Below are 19,003 nucleotides of genomic sequence, written 5' to 3'. Positions count from 1 at the left end.
CCTGTCCTCATGCTTCCCAAACAGGTGAAGAAATACCACCGGCTGAAGGAGGAGGCCAGCAAGAGAGCAGCTACTCTGGCACAAGAGCTGGAAAAGTTCAATCGTGACCAGAAAGCAGACCAGGATCGACTGGACCTGGAGGAGAGGAAGAAAGTAGAAACTGAGGTATTTCTGGTTTTTTGTTTGTTTTTTTTAAATTCCTGGTATCTGTTGTAGCTGGTCTCCCTATCTTCAACCTCCGTTATCATATCTGGGGTTGTCTATACGCTCTTAATAAATAAAAATTGAGCATCTTGGAGATCCAAATTCTGCACCAAGGAAATTTAAAGTCTGCAATATAAATTTTGCAAATTGAACAAGGTGGCATAATTTCTCTTACGCTTTCCCCATTGTTTTGCTTAATTGATCTGCATAATTGGTTCTGTCAGGAATCTTATGCAGCCATCCCTCAGGCTTTGGAGCTTTCCTGTTAGTGGTTACCCCTGCTCACTGGTAAGAGGCACTTTTTCAAGCGGGTGCTCCTCTTTTATTTAGCAGGGGGAGAGTAACGGGGCTGCCTCAACCCAGCAGTGTCTTTCTAGTGGCTGTCTGCTGGTGTTCTTTTGTATCTTTTTAGATAGTGAGCACTTTTGGGACAGGGAGCCATTGGTTATTTGATTTTTTTCTGTAAACTGCTTTGTGAACTTTTTCGTTGAAAAGCAGTATATAAATATGTTGTTAATAAGAATGTTTAGCAGTCACGAGGACTAAAAATGTGCCCTTAAAATAATAAATAGAAGCTGGTATTCTTGGGAAGGTGAATGCCATCCTCAGTAGCAGCTTAACACTTTTTACACATGCACGCACTCCACAGAATTATAGTCCGTAGTCCAACTTATACGTCCTCCCTTAGGGAGCTGTTCTATATCCCCCCTTATATCCCCTATAACTTGTGCTCCCCATTTCTTCTTTTTATTTACCTGAATCTCTCTGTACCCCATTCCCTGCTGGCCTACTTTCTTACCGTAAGCCCAGCCTGCACTTCCTAATAAGTAATGAGAAAAAAGATTCTATGTAATGTTCAGACAAAACAATGGGTGGGGAGTCATTATGTATGCATATTGATGGTATATAATTTGAAACCTTGGTAGTGAGGGGAAAAAATATAAGAGTTGTCTTGAGTGTCTGTTGTCAGTGAGCCTTGCCCAAAAATAGGACAGTGTCATTAAGGGTGTAATCCTAACCGGCAGTTATGCCAGCATAGGAGGCCCTGGAGGGTCGCAAACATGCCATAAAGCATGTTTGCGCCTCTGTGGGTGGAAGCTGCATTGGTGCATTCAGATGTGCCGATGCACAGAGGGAAACAGATGCCTCCACAGTGGTTTCCGCCCCACCGCTTGTGTTGGTGCTCTCACACCGACGCAAGCAGCAAAGGTAGGTGTGGGGGGTGTGGGGAGGGGGCGTTTATGGGCGGGGGAGGGCGGCGATGGTGGCCCCAGGGGCGGACGCACGGGGGGTAGGGCTGGGTTATGCTGGATCCCAACCCCCGTCCCCGGAGAGAATGGAGCGGCTTCCAGCTGCTCCGCTCTCTTTGGACTTTTGCCACCTCCAGAGGTGGTGTAGGTCTGAGGAGACCCATTAGGGCACGCAGCCCCTACCAAGGGGTAAGAGGAAGAGCTTCCCCTTGCCTGTGGCTGAGCCGCTGCACCCAACGAACCTGCGTTGGATGCAGCGCAAGCCTCCTGGCTTGCCTGCTTCAGCACAGGTTTGGATTGTGCCCTAAGACTCATGTTAGTGAAATTGCTGAGAAATCACAGGCTGCGTAGGTCTGGCTAGGCTTCAGCTGAGTCCGATTTCAGATTCTGCATTTCAGCTTGATGCATAAAGAAAGAGTGAAGGAGTTTGTCACGCACAGCTTTTGAGGAACACAGGCAATAGGGTGTTGGGGTGGCCACAAAACTTCCAAAAGAAGATGGCCAACATTCAGTTCATCAGGGATGCTGAGTGGGAGTGTGAGAAGAAATGACTTGAGACTACAGCAGCATCTGCTGATGAAAAGCTACCAAAGAACAGGTGACTGACAGTGATTTGTCTGTAGAAGTAGAACATCCACTGGAGGTCTGTTGATACAACCTGGTCCTGAGCTGTGGATCACACTTGAAGGAATAGAATTTCCTGCCTCAGTGGAGCAGGTGGATCAAGAGCCTTCAGCCTTTCCAGACACAGGCCCTCCTTTTAACCTCATCTTGCAACATAGGAGCCACCTAATTTTTTTTGTATAATGTAATTTTTACTGTGTATCAGTATAAATTGGTCATTTCTTAACTTTTTTCTCCTTGTTCTCTGAGTTTTTTTCCCCTCTTCTTCTGAAAGATGGTGTCTCTCTCTAGCATAATCCAACTAGGGTATAAAAGTTGCAACCTATGAATGGAAGACCAGTCAATTAATGACTTTGGTTTCTGTGCTTTCTTATGTTATAGTGGAGGCAGTTCTCATCAAAGGGAGTCAAAGTCTTGTGTTTGATATTGGTTAGATTGGACCCTGAGTTTGACCGGCGCTCTTTTGGCATGTGTTAATTCACTCCACAGGCAAAGATAAAGCAGAAGTTGCGGGAAATCGAGGAAAACCAGAAGCGCATTGAGAAACTGGAGGAGTACATTGCCACTAGCAAGTAAGGGCCAGGAGGAGGGGGTGCACAGACCTCCTATATTTGGGGGTGGGCAAGCCTTGGGCAGTGTGTGGACAAGAGGTAAGAAAGTTGGGCTTGATGTTGGGGTTGCTTTGAAGGAGTTGTGTTATGAGACATTGTGGCTCCTGATTGTCATTCAATAGAATACTTGGGCATAAAGTGTCCAGGTGACTTTGGGTGAATCTCTGGGTTATCTTCACCCTCCTCCTTAACTAGACAGTCGTTGGAAGAACAAAAGAAGCTGGAGGGGGAGCTGACTGAGGAGGTGGAGCTGGCCAAGCGCCGGATTGATGAGATTAACAAGGAGCTGAACCAGGTGATGGAGCAGCTCGGTGATGCCCGTATTGACCGGCAGGAGAACAGCCGGCAGCAGCGCAAGGCAGAGATTATGGAAAGCATCAAGCGCCTCTATCCTGGTTCTGTGGTACGTGAGAGACAAACACAGCATAACACACTCACATAGAGCAAGTAGCAAAGGGAAGAGGGGCTTATCTGGAGGTGGTTTCCCACCTCACCCCCCACCTTATTCTGCTTCCTTACTTCCTACAGTATGGGCGTCTAATAGACCTCTGCCAGCCCACTCAGAAGAAGTATCAGATAGCTGTCACTAAAGTGTTGGGCAAGAACATGGATGCCATCATTGTTGACTCGGAAAAGACTGGCCGGGACTGCATCCAGTATATCAAGGAGCAGCGAGGAGAGCCCGAGACCTTCCTTCCTCTTGACTACCTTGAGGTGAGGCACCATGGAGGAGTGTAGGGAAACTGAGTTAAAGTCTCCATGAAGCTGAGTGGGTAGCGTTGGATAGGTCATCGTTGCTCAACTTCACCTGTTAGGGTTTTTGTAAGGATAAATGTGAGACTTCCGTTTATACTGTCTGAACTCCTTGGAGAAAGAGTGATGATGTAGTGGAGACAAATATAGTGGAGAGTTACTGACGGATAGAGGTGTTTGAAAACAGTGTTATTTTACTCAGAAGTAAGCCCACTGAATTCAGTAAGGCTTAGGCTGTAATCCTCTTTCACACACCAGGAACAAACACCTCTACTGATGGATACGCAGATAAATTGCAAGTTCAATTTGATGTGTCTTTCTGGTAAGGGGATATTTCTTTCCTCCCTGCCTTCCCCCCAACTACTAATCTGTTTCCTGATGTTGTAGCCTTCTCACACTGGCCATACCAGTCACTTTTATAGGGATTTTATACTTGACCTATGTTCCAGTAAATCAGGTTTGTTGATGTTTTTGCAGTTTGCTCCTCCCAGTGCATTCGACCCACTTGCTTATAAATAGCTTTGAAATGAAGATGTACCCCTGTCTTTGGAAAGGGGAGGGGGAAGTATTGGGATTCTACCCTGCTAAGAGATGTAGTAAATTTATGTAGATGGAGGGCCAAACTAACATTATTTGGGGGGGGGGGGGGAGGATAAATCAATACTTTAGATAGAGAGGCAGAGAAAATATATGCAATTTTGTTTTGTTTGCATGTACTTAATCATATGGCCCAGTCCTATCTAGGCCTTGTGCTGACAGAACTTGCATTCTGTCAGCATTAGGCCCAGGCTGCTGGTTTGGCAGCTGCAGTAGTGGCGTGTGGGCTGGGGCCTCCCACGTGAGTGTCTGGCAGCCCCGGGCACTCGCTAACTGAGCACCCAGTGCCTGCTAGAGCACATAAATGGGCAGAGGTAGTATAGGGGCCAGCATGGAGAGGGCTGTCAAGGATTGTCTGGTGGGTATAGGATACTGGCCAGATGGAAGGTGTTTAACCTTTTTCTGCTATCCTTGCAGTCCTGATGAAAAGAGCACCCCGAAGTTTCTACTGACTTTCAGAAGGGAAGCTTCAATTAACATCAGTGGAGCTTCCCTCCCAGGTTTAATAGCAGCTTTGGGGATAGCTACCAGGATCATGATGTGAGAGTTCAGAACAGCCTCCCTGTGTGCTACACCTGCACAGAGTCCACAACTGCTATTTAAGTTCAAAAGAAAAAACTCACTGAGGTTAACTGTGTATAAGATGATATGCTTACAGGTCTGGCTGTAAGCAAACTGGCATAAAGTTGCCACTTTGCACCAGCACCCTTCCTGGTGCAAACGGCCCATATACTGTCCTCATCTGTTCATACTTTTCCATTCATGTTCTCAGGTGAAGCCAACAGATGAAAAGCTACGGGAGCTGAAGGGGGCCAAGTTAGTGATTGATGTGATTCGCTATGAGCCCCCTCATATCAAGAAAGCCCTGCAATATGCTTGTGGGAATGCCTTGGTGTGTGACAATGTGGAGGATGCCCGCCGCATTGCTTTTGGTGGCCACCAGCGTCACAAGGTCAGGAGAATTTCAGCCCGTTCACCCCAAGTCTCCCACCACCATGTAGACAGTGATCCTTCCCTAAACCAAGATGCAATTTTAGAAACTGAAATTCTCTACCAAGAAAAACTGAATCCTGTGACTTTTATAAATGTATACAATTGAAGAAAATGTGCTTATATTTGCTCTGAATTCATTTGGTTTCTGCTACTTGTGGGGTGGGGCAGAGATGCCTTCTCTTTGCTTCCCTGGCCAGTGGTCTTGAGGTTTACCCCAAATTTGTTACTGTGGTCACAGAGAGTTGGATAGTAATCCATAGCTGTCCCATCCTCTTCTGCTCCAGACTTTCTCTTCCCTGGGAGCAAAGCCTCAAGGTGTCTCATTTTTGGTTCCTTCCCCCAACTGCCAAATATAGTGCGGCAAGTCACATTGCTATGCAAGAGACTCCTCACCTCTTACAAGACATCTGGGCTCCCTGGGAGACAAGAGTAATATCTCCATCACCTTGGCAACCAAGCTGTGGCCAATCTTACCATCTGACTGCAGCTCTTCCTGCTGTGTTAGCTTGACAGTGGTGTCCGTGGAGCACCCTTCCTATGGGGCAGCATTGGGTAGATTGCCACTGTACACCCTAAGTTAGTGCACCTAAGATAGAGTGCAGATCTGCTGTCACTTGGATGCTTATGTGCCTCCCTCCCTTTTGGTTTCTGAGACTTTACCAGTTGTTGCATCTACCTTTGCTGATGAAATCTCTACAAAATAGTTTTTTTAAAAAACAAAAAACTATAGTGAGATTTTTCAAGATGTTGAATTCTCAATCCCTAGCATGGATTATACTAGAATGAAATTGCTGATGACTCAGAAATTGTTCTAATTCAAAGAATGCTTCTGTTCTGTCCCAGTATGTGTGTGAGATTGTCCTGAGTTGTAGCCATGACTAGCTGCAATTGTCGTTCTGACAGCGAGGATAGGGAGACCCTCTCCTTTTTGACCTGAGGTCTTAACAAAGAACATGCTGTGATATGACTTGCTTTCTTTGTCTGCTGCAGACTGTAGCTCTGGATGGAACCTTGTTCCAGAAGTCAGGGGTCATCTCAGGAGGTGCCAGTGACTTGAAGGCCAAAGCCAGGCGCTGGGATGAAAAGGCTGTGGACAAGTTAAAAGAGAAGAAAGAGAGGCTAACGGAAGAGCTGAAGGTTGGAGCTGATTTGTACAGTAGTATAAGCCTCCCCCCCCCCCCACACATGCACATACTGACCTGTAGGCTCTGATGTGGATAGGAAACTTGGACTGTTCGCACCTGGAGTGCTACACTGCTGAAGGTGCTCCTTTTGGAATGTGTCTGGACTCCTTTCTGGTCTTGATGGGTCATAGGGATGTACAGTACCCTAAGAAAGGGCATTTGAGTTGGAGAACTTGGCAGCCAAATCCTGTGTGCAGGAGAAAAGTGCTCCTATCAAACCCTTTGGGGGTCCCTGATCTTAAGAATTCAAACTACTTAAGGAAATAATTGGAAAAGTATGATGGAGGAATAAGGTAGAAGCTAAGAGGGATTGATAGTGTGCATGTGTTAAGGAGAAGAGGACAAGGGAAGCCATGCTGGAGATAGCAGTAAACTCATTTCTATCTGTTTTCATTGGTTTTCTATAAATACATAAGTTTGATACATCATTTTTCTTAAATTGCCACTAGTGAGTTGAGGCAGCTAAAATCAATGAGTGCCTGGAGCTGCAGTGCTTGTCAGCTTGGGAGGGATGATGATGCATGTGCCAGTATCTAGTTCTTTATGTTTGCTGGCTGCAGTTCAGGCCTTGTGGCCTGGAAAGTTGCCTCACTTCAGTCCCTTGCATTTCATGGGTCTTACTTCCTGCTTTTATGTTTTAAAAGCATTAACTTCTTCTAGTGTGGATTGAAAAAGGGAATTTAGATGCTGATATTAAATAAATAAATGAATGAATAATATAAAGCTGGTGAACACTGTAAGTATGGACACCTTTATAGGTAAGGAAGAATTTTGGGCCGTATACTCCTGGAAGTGGTCACCTGGGACTGGACTGTACCACTTCGGACTGCAAGTGAAGACTTGCTCTTGAATAGGAATATTCTTTCATACCAATACAGTCTTTGACATGTCAGGGCAGGGGAGGTTAGATGAGACCCCCTCTTTTGTAGGTAAGCACCAATCATATAAACATTCACCACTTTTATATTCAGTCATATAAACCTCCACCACCACGTCGTGCAGCCTTGATGTAGTATTTACCACCTCCTGTAGAAATAGAACGCTTTAGTGAGTTAGTATCCTAAGGACATGCATGATCACTGTAATGTCTATTACTGCTTTTGCAATTACTCTGTTTGACCACCAGCCCAGCGGGCCCCTTGGTTATGCGGTTTGTACTTCTGCTCTTCCGAGCCGTCTAGGACTGGGTAGGCTGTTTCCCAAATGCCTTTGGAATGTCTGGCCTAGATTATTCCTTCTTAATTATGAGTAGTATTGTCCTGTTGGGTGTATTTAAAGAACAGATCTCCCAAAGGAAAAATGATAATTCGCAGAATCACTGGAGAGGACAAATTGCGTGTGCATGCGGATGCACCACAAGTATAGCATACTTCCACTTATATGCATCATGAGACTTGATCACTAAAATTGTTCAAATTGTGAGCAATTCCAGAAGAGAGGCCGTGTTGTCATAGAATAGAAAAACATCTTATGGTGTCTTTAGTGACTGTCAGGTTTACTGTAACATGAGTTTACTGAAGCATATAATGAAATAGGCTCTTGCCTCCCAAGATGTGTACAAGTGTTCCTCCTTATCCGCAGGGGTTCCATTCCATTCCATACCCGCCCCCGCCCCCCGCACATACGAGGGGACACCCTCACCTCCAGAAGCTTTCTGAGGCCCACAGAGGCTACTTGCGGCTGCTGCAGGCCTCAGAACGGCCAAAAAGGCCAAAAACGCAACTTCCGGTTTTATGATAAAACGGAAAGTGACTTTTTAATACCTTATAAAGCATTAGGGGACCTGAGGAAGGCCTCAGTACTTGTCTCTTCCAGGTCTTCTCCAGGCCTCCTAATGCCTTATAAGGCAATAAAATGTCACTTCCGGTTTTATCATAAAACTGGAAGTTGTGGGTATTTTTGCCTTTTCAGCCATTCTGAGGTCTGCAGCAGCCTCAGGCAGTCACATGTGGCCTCTGCAGGCCTCAGAAGAGCCTTCAGAGGTGAGGGGAGCCCAGCTCCCCACACCTCCAGAAGAAGTGCATGGGGGGGCCCCACAGATCGAATCCGCAGTCAAGTGAAACTGCAAATACAGGGCCCCCTATATATATCTGTGCCTGTAGGGGGCCACAGATGTGCGCCCCAGAAGGATAGCTCAGCCTTAAGGCATGGCCTTAGTCCAGGGAGGAGTAAGCAACCTTGACCCAATGGGATCCGTGAGAGAATGCTTCAAAATTGTCTTTCTTGACAGGCAAATAAGAAACAAGCGGGGGGGGGGGGCTAATTCCCCTAAACAGAAAACCTGTTGAGTTTCTTTACCCATAGTTGTCTCTGGCCCCAAATACTCTTGGTGCAATTTCCTATGTAGATGCTCACCATTTCCCCCAGAGGAGGGGATAGTGTAGTAAATGCAAGGCCAAGCCAAGCTGCCACTGCATGAGTAGGACAGGATCACTTAGCATTGGTGGGCAGGGTGTGCTCAGATACCTGGCTGGTAGCATCTTGCCTTAACCCTTCTGGGTGTAGCTGGAGGAAGGGTCCCTTACCAGCTTCCCTCTTCCTGCCACCCATAGCAGTGTGTGTAGGTGTTTGGTCCTGCTTGCCCTTCCTGCTCCTTTCTCCAGTGTTGCCTTTCTCTCTCTCTCTCTCTCTCTCTTTCTCTGTCTCTGTTTCTGCCTCTTCTTGGTGTTCCTTTGCCCTTCTCCTTATTGTTCTATGTTCTCTCTTTCCTCACTTCTCCTGCCTGCTCCTTCATCCATCCCCTTTGGGTCATCTTCATGGATACACACTAGCAGCCTAACTCCTCATTAACAAGAGAGCCAGCAGCTGGTGCTCTACTGGCTCCTCCCACTGCAGGTTGGTGTTTGGTGGTGACATCCCTGCCTATGTGCCATGTCATTTAGCTCGGGGCCGTATCTGGCTGCTCCATCATGAGCAGCTAGCCCTTGAGCTTCCATCCACAATACCTCAATGAGTTTGTTCATGTTCGGAGGTGTCGCAGAACAGTTTTGCTTGAAATCACATTTTTTACTCTGTCCATAAAGAAAACTTTGGAGGACCAAATCTAGCTGTTCAAAACTAGCCTGTTGGAATTCTTTTCCCTGCCATTGCTTGACCTGAGTTAGTTAGGATTTCTCTGTAATCCTTATGAACCTTATTTTTGTCATTCAGTTGCTTATCATGGTTGCTTAATTGACTGTGGCCCCGCAACCAAGTTGTCATTTTCTCATTTGTTTGTTCCTCACTTCTTGTGTCCAATTCTCCCTCTCCTGTCTCCAGGAGCAAATGAAGGCCAAGCGGAAGGAGGCAGAGCTGCGCCAGGTCCAGTCGCAGGCGCATGGCTTGCAGATGCGCCTGAAATACTCCCAGAGTGACTTGGAGCAGACCAAGACCCGCCATCTTGCTCTTAACCTCCAGGTATGGTGGTTTGTTGAGATCAGATGCCCTTCAGACCTCTAGCTTGCTCTCTGTGTTTTGTGAGAGATGCTGCTTTTGGGGTTCATGGCTTTAGTCCTAAATAGTGGATGTTAGCAGCAATGTGGCCAATGATGACAAGGGAGAATCATTTGATTTTCTGTTCCAAGGAGTCATAAACAAAGTCACAATCCAATCCCCCTCCCCACTTGAATTCTTGGCCTCTAACACTTTTATATCAATTTAATTTGCACCCTTGGGCTAAGTAGTAGGGTGTGGGAACCTGCTGTATGTATACTGCTAGTGAGACAGCTAGAGGATGAAAATGGGATAATTTTCACAAAGACTCTCAAGTTTACTGTGTCGTGCATTTTCACTGGTGAACTTCATGTTAGACCAACACTCAGTAAACACTGAGGCTGCAATCCTGTTATTTTCTAATGGGTTTGAACTATAATTTAGCATTTTTTTCTATTTAGAGAAGAGAAAATGAAATTGCTAGCATCAATCTGTCTATTCCCCCAAGCTGTGCCCTTCACCCCATTCTGTTCCTGACAGGAAAAGTCCAAGCTGGAAAGTGAATTGGCCAACTTTGGGCCCCGCATCAATGACATCAAGCGAATCATCCAGGGAAGAGAGCGTGAGATGAAAGAGCTAAAGGAGAAGATGAACCAGGTGTAGTAGACCAAAATTGAGACCAGTCAAAGAGGCATAGATGAGTGGGAGTCAATGAAGCAAGTTATATAGGCAGAACAGAAGATGGTGCAGGAAAATGGTTATGTGGGGAAGTTGCCAGGGGAAGTCTCAGAAATTGGTGAAATTGGGAAAGAAGGTAATGGAATATGACACTCTCCAAAGATTCCTCTTTGGCTTTTGGGAAATGCACAGTTATATCTTTGCCAACTGGACAAAGAAACACCTTTGGAAAGTGATGGATCTCTTGTGTTTAACAAGGAAAGAGCAGTTGTCTCTATTTGCCCCAGCATAGCATTCCTCCTGGTGGCTGGTGCTGATGCTTTCTTGGCTAAAGCTGTGGGTGGTGGCTAAAGCTTTGGGTGAATTGACTGTGCATGCTATAACATGTTCCAAAATGTAGTAGGGTTGTGTGGCAAACAGATCAGCATGGAAAGAGGTCCCTGAAAGTAGGAAAAATTCTATAAAGCTTTGCTCCAACCATTGTCTCCTCCAATCATTCTCTTCCTATCCTTGCAGGTGGAAGATGAGGTATTTGAAGAATTCTGCCGGGAGATTGGGGTGAGGAACATCAGGGAGTTTGAGGAGGAGAAGGTGAAACGGCAAAATGAGATTGCCAAGAAAAGGTACAGTACCCCGTTTCTTGCCACTGCTGAGTGTCCAATACTGAAGCTGTATGCCCCCCAGGAAAGAGACTTGAATACAGGACCTTATTCCTTATCCCTTATCACTTAGAATTTTCCATGCTTGTCCAAAGTTGATTAAGCTCCAGCCCAGAGATCTTATTGAGGAAGCTGCTGCTGGAGAGTCTTGAGTTACAAAAGTTAACTTTATAAAAGCTTTATTTTGATTACAGAAAGCATAGAATTAAATGACATTGGTTTGCCATTTGATCCCTATAATATTGTTATCTAATTGGTCCTATCTAGACATATAGGTGGGATGTTGGTATCCACTGTTTTGACTCACCAATTATACCAAGGTCCATCTTTAAATGCCTTGTAACAAGGAAAAAAGCTCCGAAATCCAATTTCCTACCTCTGCACTGTTGAAAAATTATAATTTCATTCCATTAGATTCCGTTATTCACCCTACCTAGTGGCTGAATGTGATATAGTGTCTGTACCAGCAATTTTCAATCTTTTTTATCTCATGGCACACCAACAAGGCACAAAAATTGTCAAGGCACACCATCAGGTTTTTGGCAATTGACAAGGCACACCATGCTGCCAGTGGGGGTTTCACATTCCCCATTGGCCCTCCTAATAAATGACCTTCTCCCAAATTCCTGTGGCACACATGTGGACTACTCATGGCACACCAGTGAGCACAGTGGTTGAAAATGGCTGGTCTATACTGTGGTAAAGTGTTTATCTACAATGGAGGAGCAAGAACAATGTAGTGAATCTTTAAAACTATTTTTCCACTGATTTGGTATTCCCTGGTTTTTTTTATCCACTGGGGGTGCTGGAACAGAATCTTTTGACCTTTCATCTTACACTGTTTAGTGTAAGATCTCTTCCTTTTGCTCGTTCCTGAACAAACAGTGGTTTATGGCACCACACCACTTATGTTTAGGGTCCAGTTTGGAAGCTTGCCTGGAACCAAATGCAGCCAGTTCTCCTGGGAGCTCAATTTGGGCTTACAACTCGAGAATTTCAAAGTGTCTTTAGGCACATCAGAACGCTAGACCCTTTCAGTCATATTCTTGGGTTCACACAAATATCCTGCTACATCCCTCTAAACTCTATCCCCCAAAATCAAAACTTAACATGACCTGTGACACCATGTCCCTCCACAGGTTGGAGTTTGAGAACCAGAAGACTCGTCTTGGTATCCAGCTGGACTTTGAGAAGAACCAGCTGAAAGAGGATCAGGACAAAGTTCATATGTGGGAGCAGACAGTCAAGAAAGATGAGGCTGAAATAGAGAAACTCAAGAAGGTGCTGGTCATGACAGGAGTGGGAGGTATTGGGGAGAAGGGTTGGATCCAGATGGGATTTCTGGGGAAGGAGGGATGGAGTCTGGTAGAATGTATAGAGGGAAGCCTTGAGGAGAAGTATCAAGGGAAGCGAGTCCAGTCGCTATGGCCTAGTCCACCTAATAGAGTTGTTGTGTAGACCACCCCACTCCTGAAATATATGCTGCCTTGAGTTCCTTGAATGAAGGACAAATGAAATAAAATTAAAATGTTGCAGTTGACCTGGTTCTTGCTATAGAATAATTAGGACCAGCCCAGAGTTTATACAGCCAAATTCTAGTATGTGTCTCAAAAGCCCTTGAAACATTGCAAGAGGATGCTGGGGCACATCTCTCTGGCACTCCTTCAGATATTGCGCCAAAGAAGAGGAATTAGGATTGCTTGTGCTTTTGGGTTGGAAGTGGGGGGGAGGAATAGGAAGGAAGATGGAAATTTAGCATGCTTCCCTGGTTCTCCACCTTTGGGCATATGGCTTTTTCACCCACCTTTTGCACAAAGCAGTATAGATATGATGAGTCTATAAGTAAACTTGATGGATTATGTCCTTTTACCTCAGTAAAGGTACAACCAGAAAAATGGTTATGGGGTGAAGCCTGTTCCTCTCTTTCCCAGTAGGCAGGGTTTATGGGGAGGTCACCCTTTGCTGTTCCCACTTAGGAGGAACAGCGGCACATGAAGATAATTGATGAGACAATGGCACAGCTGCAGGATTTGAAGAATCAACACTTGGCCAAGAAATCAGAGGTGAATGACAAGAACCACGAGATGGAGGAGATCCGCAAGAAGTTGGGTGGGGCCAACAAGTGAGTTTTAGACTCTTGAGAACTAAATTAGGAAATGAGGGAAAGATCATGTTCTGGAGTCTTCTGTCCTTCAGGTCTAGCTCATTGTTTCGATTGATCTCTGGTTATTTATTTCTCTTTTAACGCTGAGGGTAGGAGGAAGGAACATTAAGGAGTAGAAAAATTGCCAGAGGAGGCCACTATGCCAGATCAGACTGACAGGTTTATCTAATGCAGTAGACCTGTGACCTGGCAACCAGATTTTGCGATCCCTTTTACAAAGTTTTCTAAGCAAAAGTTTTAATGATTGTCCAATCATTGTAGTCCTTACTGATTGTCCTCATGATTGTCCTTACTGTAGTCCAATTTTGGGCATCAACCAAAGTAAAGTTTCAACTTGCTACCTAAAAATCCATAACTAGGAAGGCAGAGAGAGATAAGGCATTCCACTGTGGGCAAGATGTAGCTGGGAGTCCATGGAGCTTGGCCATTTTGGAGCCTTCAGGGTGTTTTCAAAAAAGGGCAAAGACTTCTCTGCCCTTGCCAGCCCCTCACTCTCTTCCTCTTCTTCTTCTGACCACAGGGAGATGACTCACTTGCAGAAGGAGGTGACGGCCATTGAGACCAAGCTGGAGCAGAAGCGCAGTGACCGCCACAACTTGCTGCAAGCCTGCAAGATGCAGGACATCAAACTGCCCCTCTCCAAGGGCACCATGGATGATATCAGCCAGGAGGAGGTATGGGCAATGTCCCCAACCAGTGGGCCATGTATATAGAACCAAAATGAGGAAGGTTAAATGGTTCTTTTTCGTTTTGGCTTGAATGTAGGGTGGCTCCCAGGGGGAGGAGACAGCCAGCAGCTCTCAGAGGACTTCAAACATGTATGCACGAGAAGCACTCATTGAAATAGACTACAGTGACCTCTCTGAGGACATGAAGGTAAGTGCCCCGTTGAATGACCCTCCATGTGGGAGACGTGAGGTGATAGAAGGCCATCTTTCTTTCCGCCTTAGTGAATGCCTACAAAACTTGTGATGTGAACAGATCCCCAGTTATGGAGCACATGTGTTCAAATGAGCAATACAGTCAAACATGGTCATTTACATGTTGCATATCAGATTTTTGAAGGAAAGAGAGTTGCATCACTGGCATACATCTTTTTTTACAACTCTGAAAATATGTTCACTGTTCCTTATGAGTAAAATACTAGACAAGTAGATTAGCGCACCATGATCTGGTAAAGATTCCAGATTCTGTAAAGAATTGTCTCAGAGTGGGGGTGGGGGGTAGACCTGACCCGCAGGCCTTCTCTTGAGCATCCCTCATATAAAAGGTTAGACACCACGGCACCAAAACTAGAGAGAGAGGTTTTCTCAGGCTAGCTGAAATAAATGCAGCTGTTCCATTCATCATTGCTCTTGATGCTGTGGAGTTCCCTTGGTTCACAGAACCTTCTCCTGTTGCTCCCTACACAGGATGTCCAGGCTGAAGATGAAATCAAGCAGGAGATGAACCAACTGCAGCAGAAGCTGAATGAGCAGCAGAGTATCTTGCAACGCATTGCTGCTCCCAATATGAAAGCCATGGAGAAGCTGGAGAGTGTGCGGGACAAGTTCCAGGAGACATCTGATGGTGCCACTTCACTTTTTCAGGCCTCTTCAGGGGGTTGTGAGGGTGGAGCGGGCCCTTCAGCTGGAAGGGCAAGATTGCTCAAGTTCCCCTTCTTGTTCCTTGGTAGAATTCGAGGCTGCCCGGAAGCGAGCCAAGAAAGCCAAGCAAGCCTTTGAGCAGATCAAAAAGGAACGCTTTGACCGCTTCAACTCCTGCTTTGAGTCGGTAGCCACCAACATTGATGAGATCTACAAAGCCTTATCACGCAACAGTAGTGCTCAGGTGAGGGGACACACTCTGCCTGTCACAGGATCATGGGATGTGCCATTATGTTCCAGGTGGGGCCAAGTGTATTCCATGCTTACCAATTATAATAAACTGGCAGCCTAAACTATGAAGCAAAAAAGTTGAATTTTGTAACTTGTAATTTAAGCAAACCTGCATGATCTCTTGTCAGCATAATGCATTTCTGCAGCATTTCTTCTGGTGGTGTTGCAGGGCCCTGTAGTCCCACCACCTGACTGTCTTACTCAGCCACTGATCCATCTTCTGAGACTTCCATAGACATTGCCCACACAATGTCAGGCTTACTTTTGCCCCATGAGGACAAGAAATTTGCCACTGCTTCTTTAAACAAATGAATGCTGAGCTTCTCTGGAAGTGAATTTTATGCCCAATACCACATTGTGTGGGAGGGCATAAAAAGTTTAGCATCGTGACATATTCCTTCAGGCTTGTTAAATATTTCTGAAACTACATAATGGAAGCAATTTCCTAAAATGGGGTGGGCTCTATGAAGAACGAAAGCGTGTATCTCCCCCCCCCGCCAGGTTTTTTTGGTAATCAGGAACCAATTTTCTGCAAATTAGAAACCAAGTTTCTATTACTATGGAAGTTTGTTTATTTTTACAGTTCACCACAAGCACATTATGTGGACTGTATTCATGCAAATTCACTTTTCTGTTGCTAACAACACTGTCTCCTAAAACATCAATCAACGTCCCAAAAACACTGATTACAGGATGATAGATGCTTCTCTTATTTGCATGCAAAATATGCTATTTATCCACGTATAGGACACTGAAAAATTCTACTCACTGGTAGTTGCCCTGATCCTGCTAGCATAGTACTTGTATGAAAGCATACTTCTGTTTGCATAGTCTTGGCAGCATAAGGAACCTTGTCCAATGTCCGAGTCAAATCATCTGTTTGCAGTGGCCTCATCTAAGACAGCCCTCTTCCTTTCCCCCTCCCAAAAACAATAAGTGATGGGCTCTATGGTCAGTCCCAGCACCTTAGTGGGGCTTTTCTTTGGCGCTCAGAACTAGGAAACTGATTCATTATTTTATTTGAATGCCACAGTTCTTGGATTTGGGGGCTATTATGGAATTTGGTGTGAATTTATATTCTGCAATACTGTTGCAGCGAGGAACACTCATAGACTCTTATATATGCTCACCAAAGCTTATTTGTAATCTTGTGAAATTGATGAATCCCAGGTATCAGCCACTGATGGAAAGACTTCTGATGGGTCTTCCTCCTCAGTGCCCCTTTGTCCTTTCTTCTACAGGCTTTCCTGGGTCCTGAGAACCCTGAGGAGCCTTATCTGGATGGTATCAATTACAATTGTGTAGCTCCTGGCAAGCGCTTCCGGCCCATGGATAACCTGTCTGGTGGGGAGAAGACGGTGGCAGCCCTGGCTCTGCTTTTCGCTATCCACAGGTGGGGTCAGCCTTGGACTAAGGAAGGCCAAGCCTGCATGGGTCACTAGAGAAGACATGGTTCAGAATTTGGGGGTAGATAGAAGATTGTTGAACTGTCTTTCTGTTGCTTTGCTAAAGAATTCAAACTCCTGCAGAGTGAAAATGTAAATTCTGGGCCTGGTTGCAGAATTTTGTTTTTTCATAACAAGGAGTACAAGCTAGGGGGTGGGGTTGGTGGTAGTGGTGGTGGTATATTGGAGGCAATAGAGTTAAGTAGATATGGATGACATAGAAGCTTGACCCTGCTGAACAAGGGTGTTTCCATATGTATTCCCACAAATAACCATGAGGGCCAGATACCTGTCTCTTTGTTTTAAAATGCAAAGCAAAGTTCTTGGAAATCTTGATGAGTGTTCTTTGATTCTACATTTAAACAACCTGGGGCTTGAATTCCTAAAGCCTTTGCATTGTTTGCCTCAGCCTGTTCTGTCAGATTTGGATTTGAGGGAAATGCAGCTCATTGTGGCTTTGTATGTATAAGGTTTCAAGTTCAAGACCAAGGATCTCAGGTGGCTACTATGGGTGAAACATGGTGCTGAATTAGGTAGTCTTTGGTTGGATCCAGCAGGACTCCTAATACCATCTGTCTCTTTTCTGTTCCTAGCTACAAACCTGCCCCTTTTTTTGTTTTGGATGAAATTGATGCTGCTTTGGACAACACCAACATTGGGAAGGTGGGTAAAAGGTTTCTGGATCAGGGAGACATTTAGTTCAGTTCAGATCAGTTCAGCATTTAAAGTGACTAAGGAGGTGGGCAGAGGGTGGGAAGCGTTGGGCAGATCGATGACACCTTTATTTGCCTTCCCCCCTCCCATTTCCCACACAGGTGGCCAACTACATCAAGGAGCAGTCCACCTGCAACTTCCAGGCCATTGTTATTTCCCTGAAGGAAGAGTTCTACACCAAGGCCGAGAGCCTCATTGGTGTTTACCCAGAGGTATGGAAATGGGCTGTGGAGAAATATTTTGGATGAGACACTGCTGTTGGTGCCTGCACGCCATCTGTCTTTGTCAATGAGAATGTTGTATTAATATCCTCCTGCCCGCTCTTTCCCTCTGCCCAATTATCTTCCTTGGAAGAGGGACCCGAGGGCCTCAAGCTGAGGCAGCCCTGCCACAAGGCCAAGGTGACATGGCATGTCAGGAAGCAGGATTTGGGTGCAGTCCAGGGCTGTAGCTTAGGTATCAGATCTGACCAACAAGTGCAAGTCAGCAGGGTATTCTCCTGCACAAGCCTCCCTGATGTGCAAGTGAATGCTGGGACTCTAATTTTCACTGAAGCCCTGTTAGCAGTCTGGCCTAGCAGTGCCCTTTAATTCTACATAGCTGGTTGTCAGTTGTTGCTCAGTTGTGAGGGGAAAGGTTACTCTGGATATGCTCAGTGTGTGTGTGGTCTTTTTTCTAAGAAGAGGAATAACCAAAATGAAGGGAAGGTGCTAAATAGGCATGACAAAATGAGGGGCAGGTACTGAAAGATGGCCATAATTCCTACAAGCATATTCTGCATATTCCTACATAATTCCTACAAACATATTGTTTTGTGTGTTTTGTGTGCCACTACTCCCTCCTTCTTTCTGTTTGTTTTCAAATGGCTATTGCCTAAGCCAAGGACAAGAGTGGCTCCTGCAAGCTGAACCCTTTACTATCCTAGCCTCCTTTTTGTGAGATTAGTGTTTCTTCAGTAGCATGTTTGTTTGGGCTTGTGAGTGCCTGCTGTAGAGGGACAATCTTAAGAGAGCAACTTTTCCTTCTTTCTGCAGCAAGGAGACTGTGTCATCAGCAAAGTTCTGACCTTTGACCTCACCAAGTATCCTGATGCCAATCCAAACCCCAACGAGCAATAAGGGCAGGAAGGAAGCAGCTGGACACCCTGATCAGCATTTCACACCCTTCTCTTCTCTTACCTTTCTGTTCCACAAAGGCCTTAAACTGTCCTTTATTTATCCTATAAATTTCTAGTGGTTTTTTGTTATTACTGGGTAGAGGAGGGTTCTCACTGCTGAGTGCAAGATATCATCTTTGTTCCTGTAACAGAAGTTTGTTTCCCATGGAACCCACTTCTCCCTCTCCATTGGAGCTGTTAGAGTCGTCGTCCCCCCTTTTTAAGATAGGATCTTTTGCTGGGGCAGGGAAGAGAAGAGGTGGGGTGTGATTCCTGCCCTGTAACTAAATATCTTTTTAAAATTGTCTCTTTAGGACCAAAATCATGGTGGGTTCTCAAGGATTTCTCTCATGCAGAGCTTTCGCCTTTGGCTCCAGATGTTGCTTTCCCCCCCCAGCCTAATATCATGTGTACGCACGTTGTATGTGTGTGTGATTTGAAATTAAAATATGTTACTTCTGTCTTCTAATGCTGTTTTCTGGGGAAGATGCATTGGGAAGGGAAAGGGGCTCAGTGGTGCTGATAAGAATTCAGTTCCTTTTATCAAAATGCACCAAGGTTGTACCTATGTTATGGAGTCTCCTGAACATTCTCTGCCAATCCCCCACTGCCCCATAAATCCTGAAAGCAGCAGATCTTGAATGAGTGCTGACAAACCTTTCTGGGCTGGATGCAATTTACTA

The 19,003-nt window shown here is 45.4% G+C and overlaps 1 protein-coding gene across 1 annotated transcript in view; it reads left to right on the top strand.

Moving 5' to 3' along the window:
* The window catches only part of SMC1A (structural maintenance of chromosomes 1A), a 31,807-nt gene extending 13,018 nt beyond the window's left edge, over positions 1-18,789 (top strand). Inside the window, exons 7-25 of the mRNA XM_066614032.1 lie at positions 25-165; positions 2,568-2,650; positions 2,885-3,092; positions 3,218-3,403; positions 4,812-4,991; positions 6,023-6,169; positions 9,475-9,612; positions 10,168-10,284; positions 10,822-10,928; positions 12,104-12,245; positions 12,941-13,086; positions 13,649-13,802; positions 13,894-14,004; positions 14,541-14,697; positions 14,804-14,958; positions 16,247-16,398; positions 17,044-17,113; positions 17,266-17,376; positions 18,199-18,789. Of these exons, the coding sequence (XP_066470129.1) occupies positions 25-165; positions 2,568-2,650; positions 2,885-3,092; positions 3,218-3,403; positions 4,812-4,991; positions 6,023-6,169; positions 9,475-9,612; positions 10,168-10,284; positions 10,822-10,928; positions 12,104-12,245; positions 12,941-13,086; positions 13,649-13,802; positions 13,894-14,004; positions 14,541-14,697; positions 14,804-14,958; positions 16,247-16,398; positions 17,044-17,113; positions 17,266-17,376; positions 18,199-18,282 (2,589 nt within the window). The 3' untranslated portion in view covers positions 18,283-18,789. The remainder of the gene's footprint in view (positions 1-24; positions 166-2,567; positions 2,651-2,884; positions 3,093-3,217; positions 3,404-4,811; positions 4,992-6,022; positions 6,170-9,474; positions 9,613-10,167; positions 10,285-10,821; positions 10,929-12,103; positions 12,246-12,940; positions 13,087-13,648; positions 13,803-13,893; positions 14,005-14,540; positions 14,698-14,803; positions 14,959-16,246; positions 16,399-17,043; positions 17,114-17,265; positions 17,377-18,198) is intronic.
* The last annotated feature ends 214 nt before the right edge of the window (positions 18,790-19,003 follow it).

The sequence above is a fragment of the Tiliqua scincoides genome, chromosome 2, assembly GCF_035046505.1.
Source record: "Tiliqua scincoides isolate rTilSci1 chromosome 2, rTilSci1.hap2, whole genome shotgun sequence".
Classification (NCBI taxonomy): domain Eukaryota; kingdom Metazoa; phylum Chordata; class Lepidosauria; order Squamata; family Scincidae; genus Tiliqua; species Tiliqua scincoides.
This window is presented reverse-complemented; position numbering and strand designations above follow the sequence as displayed.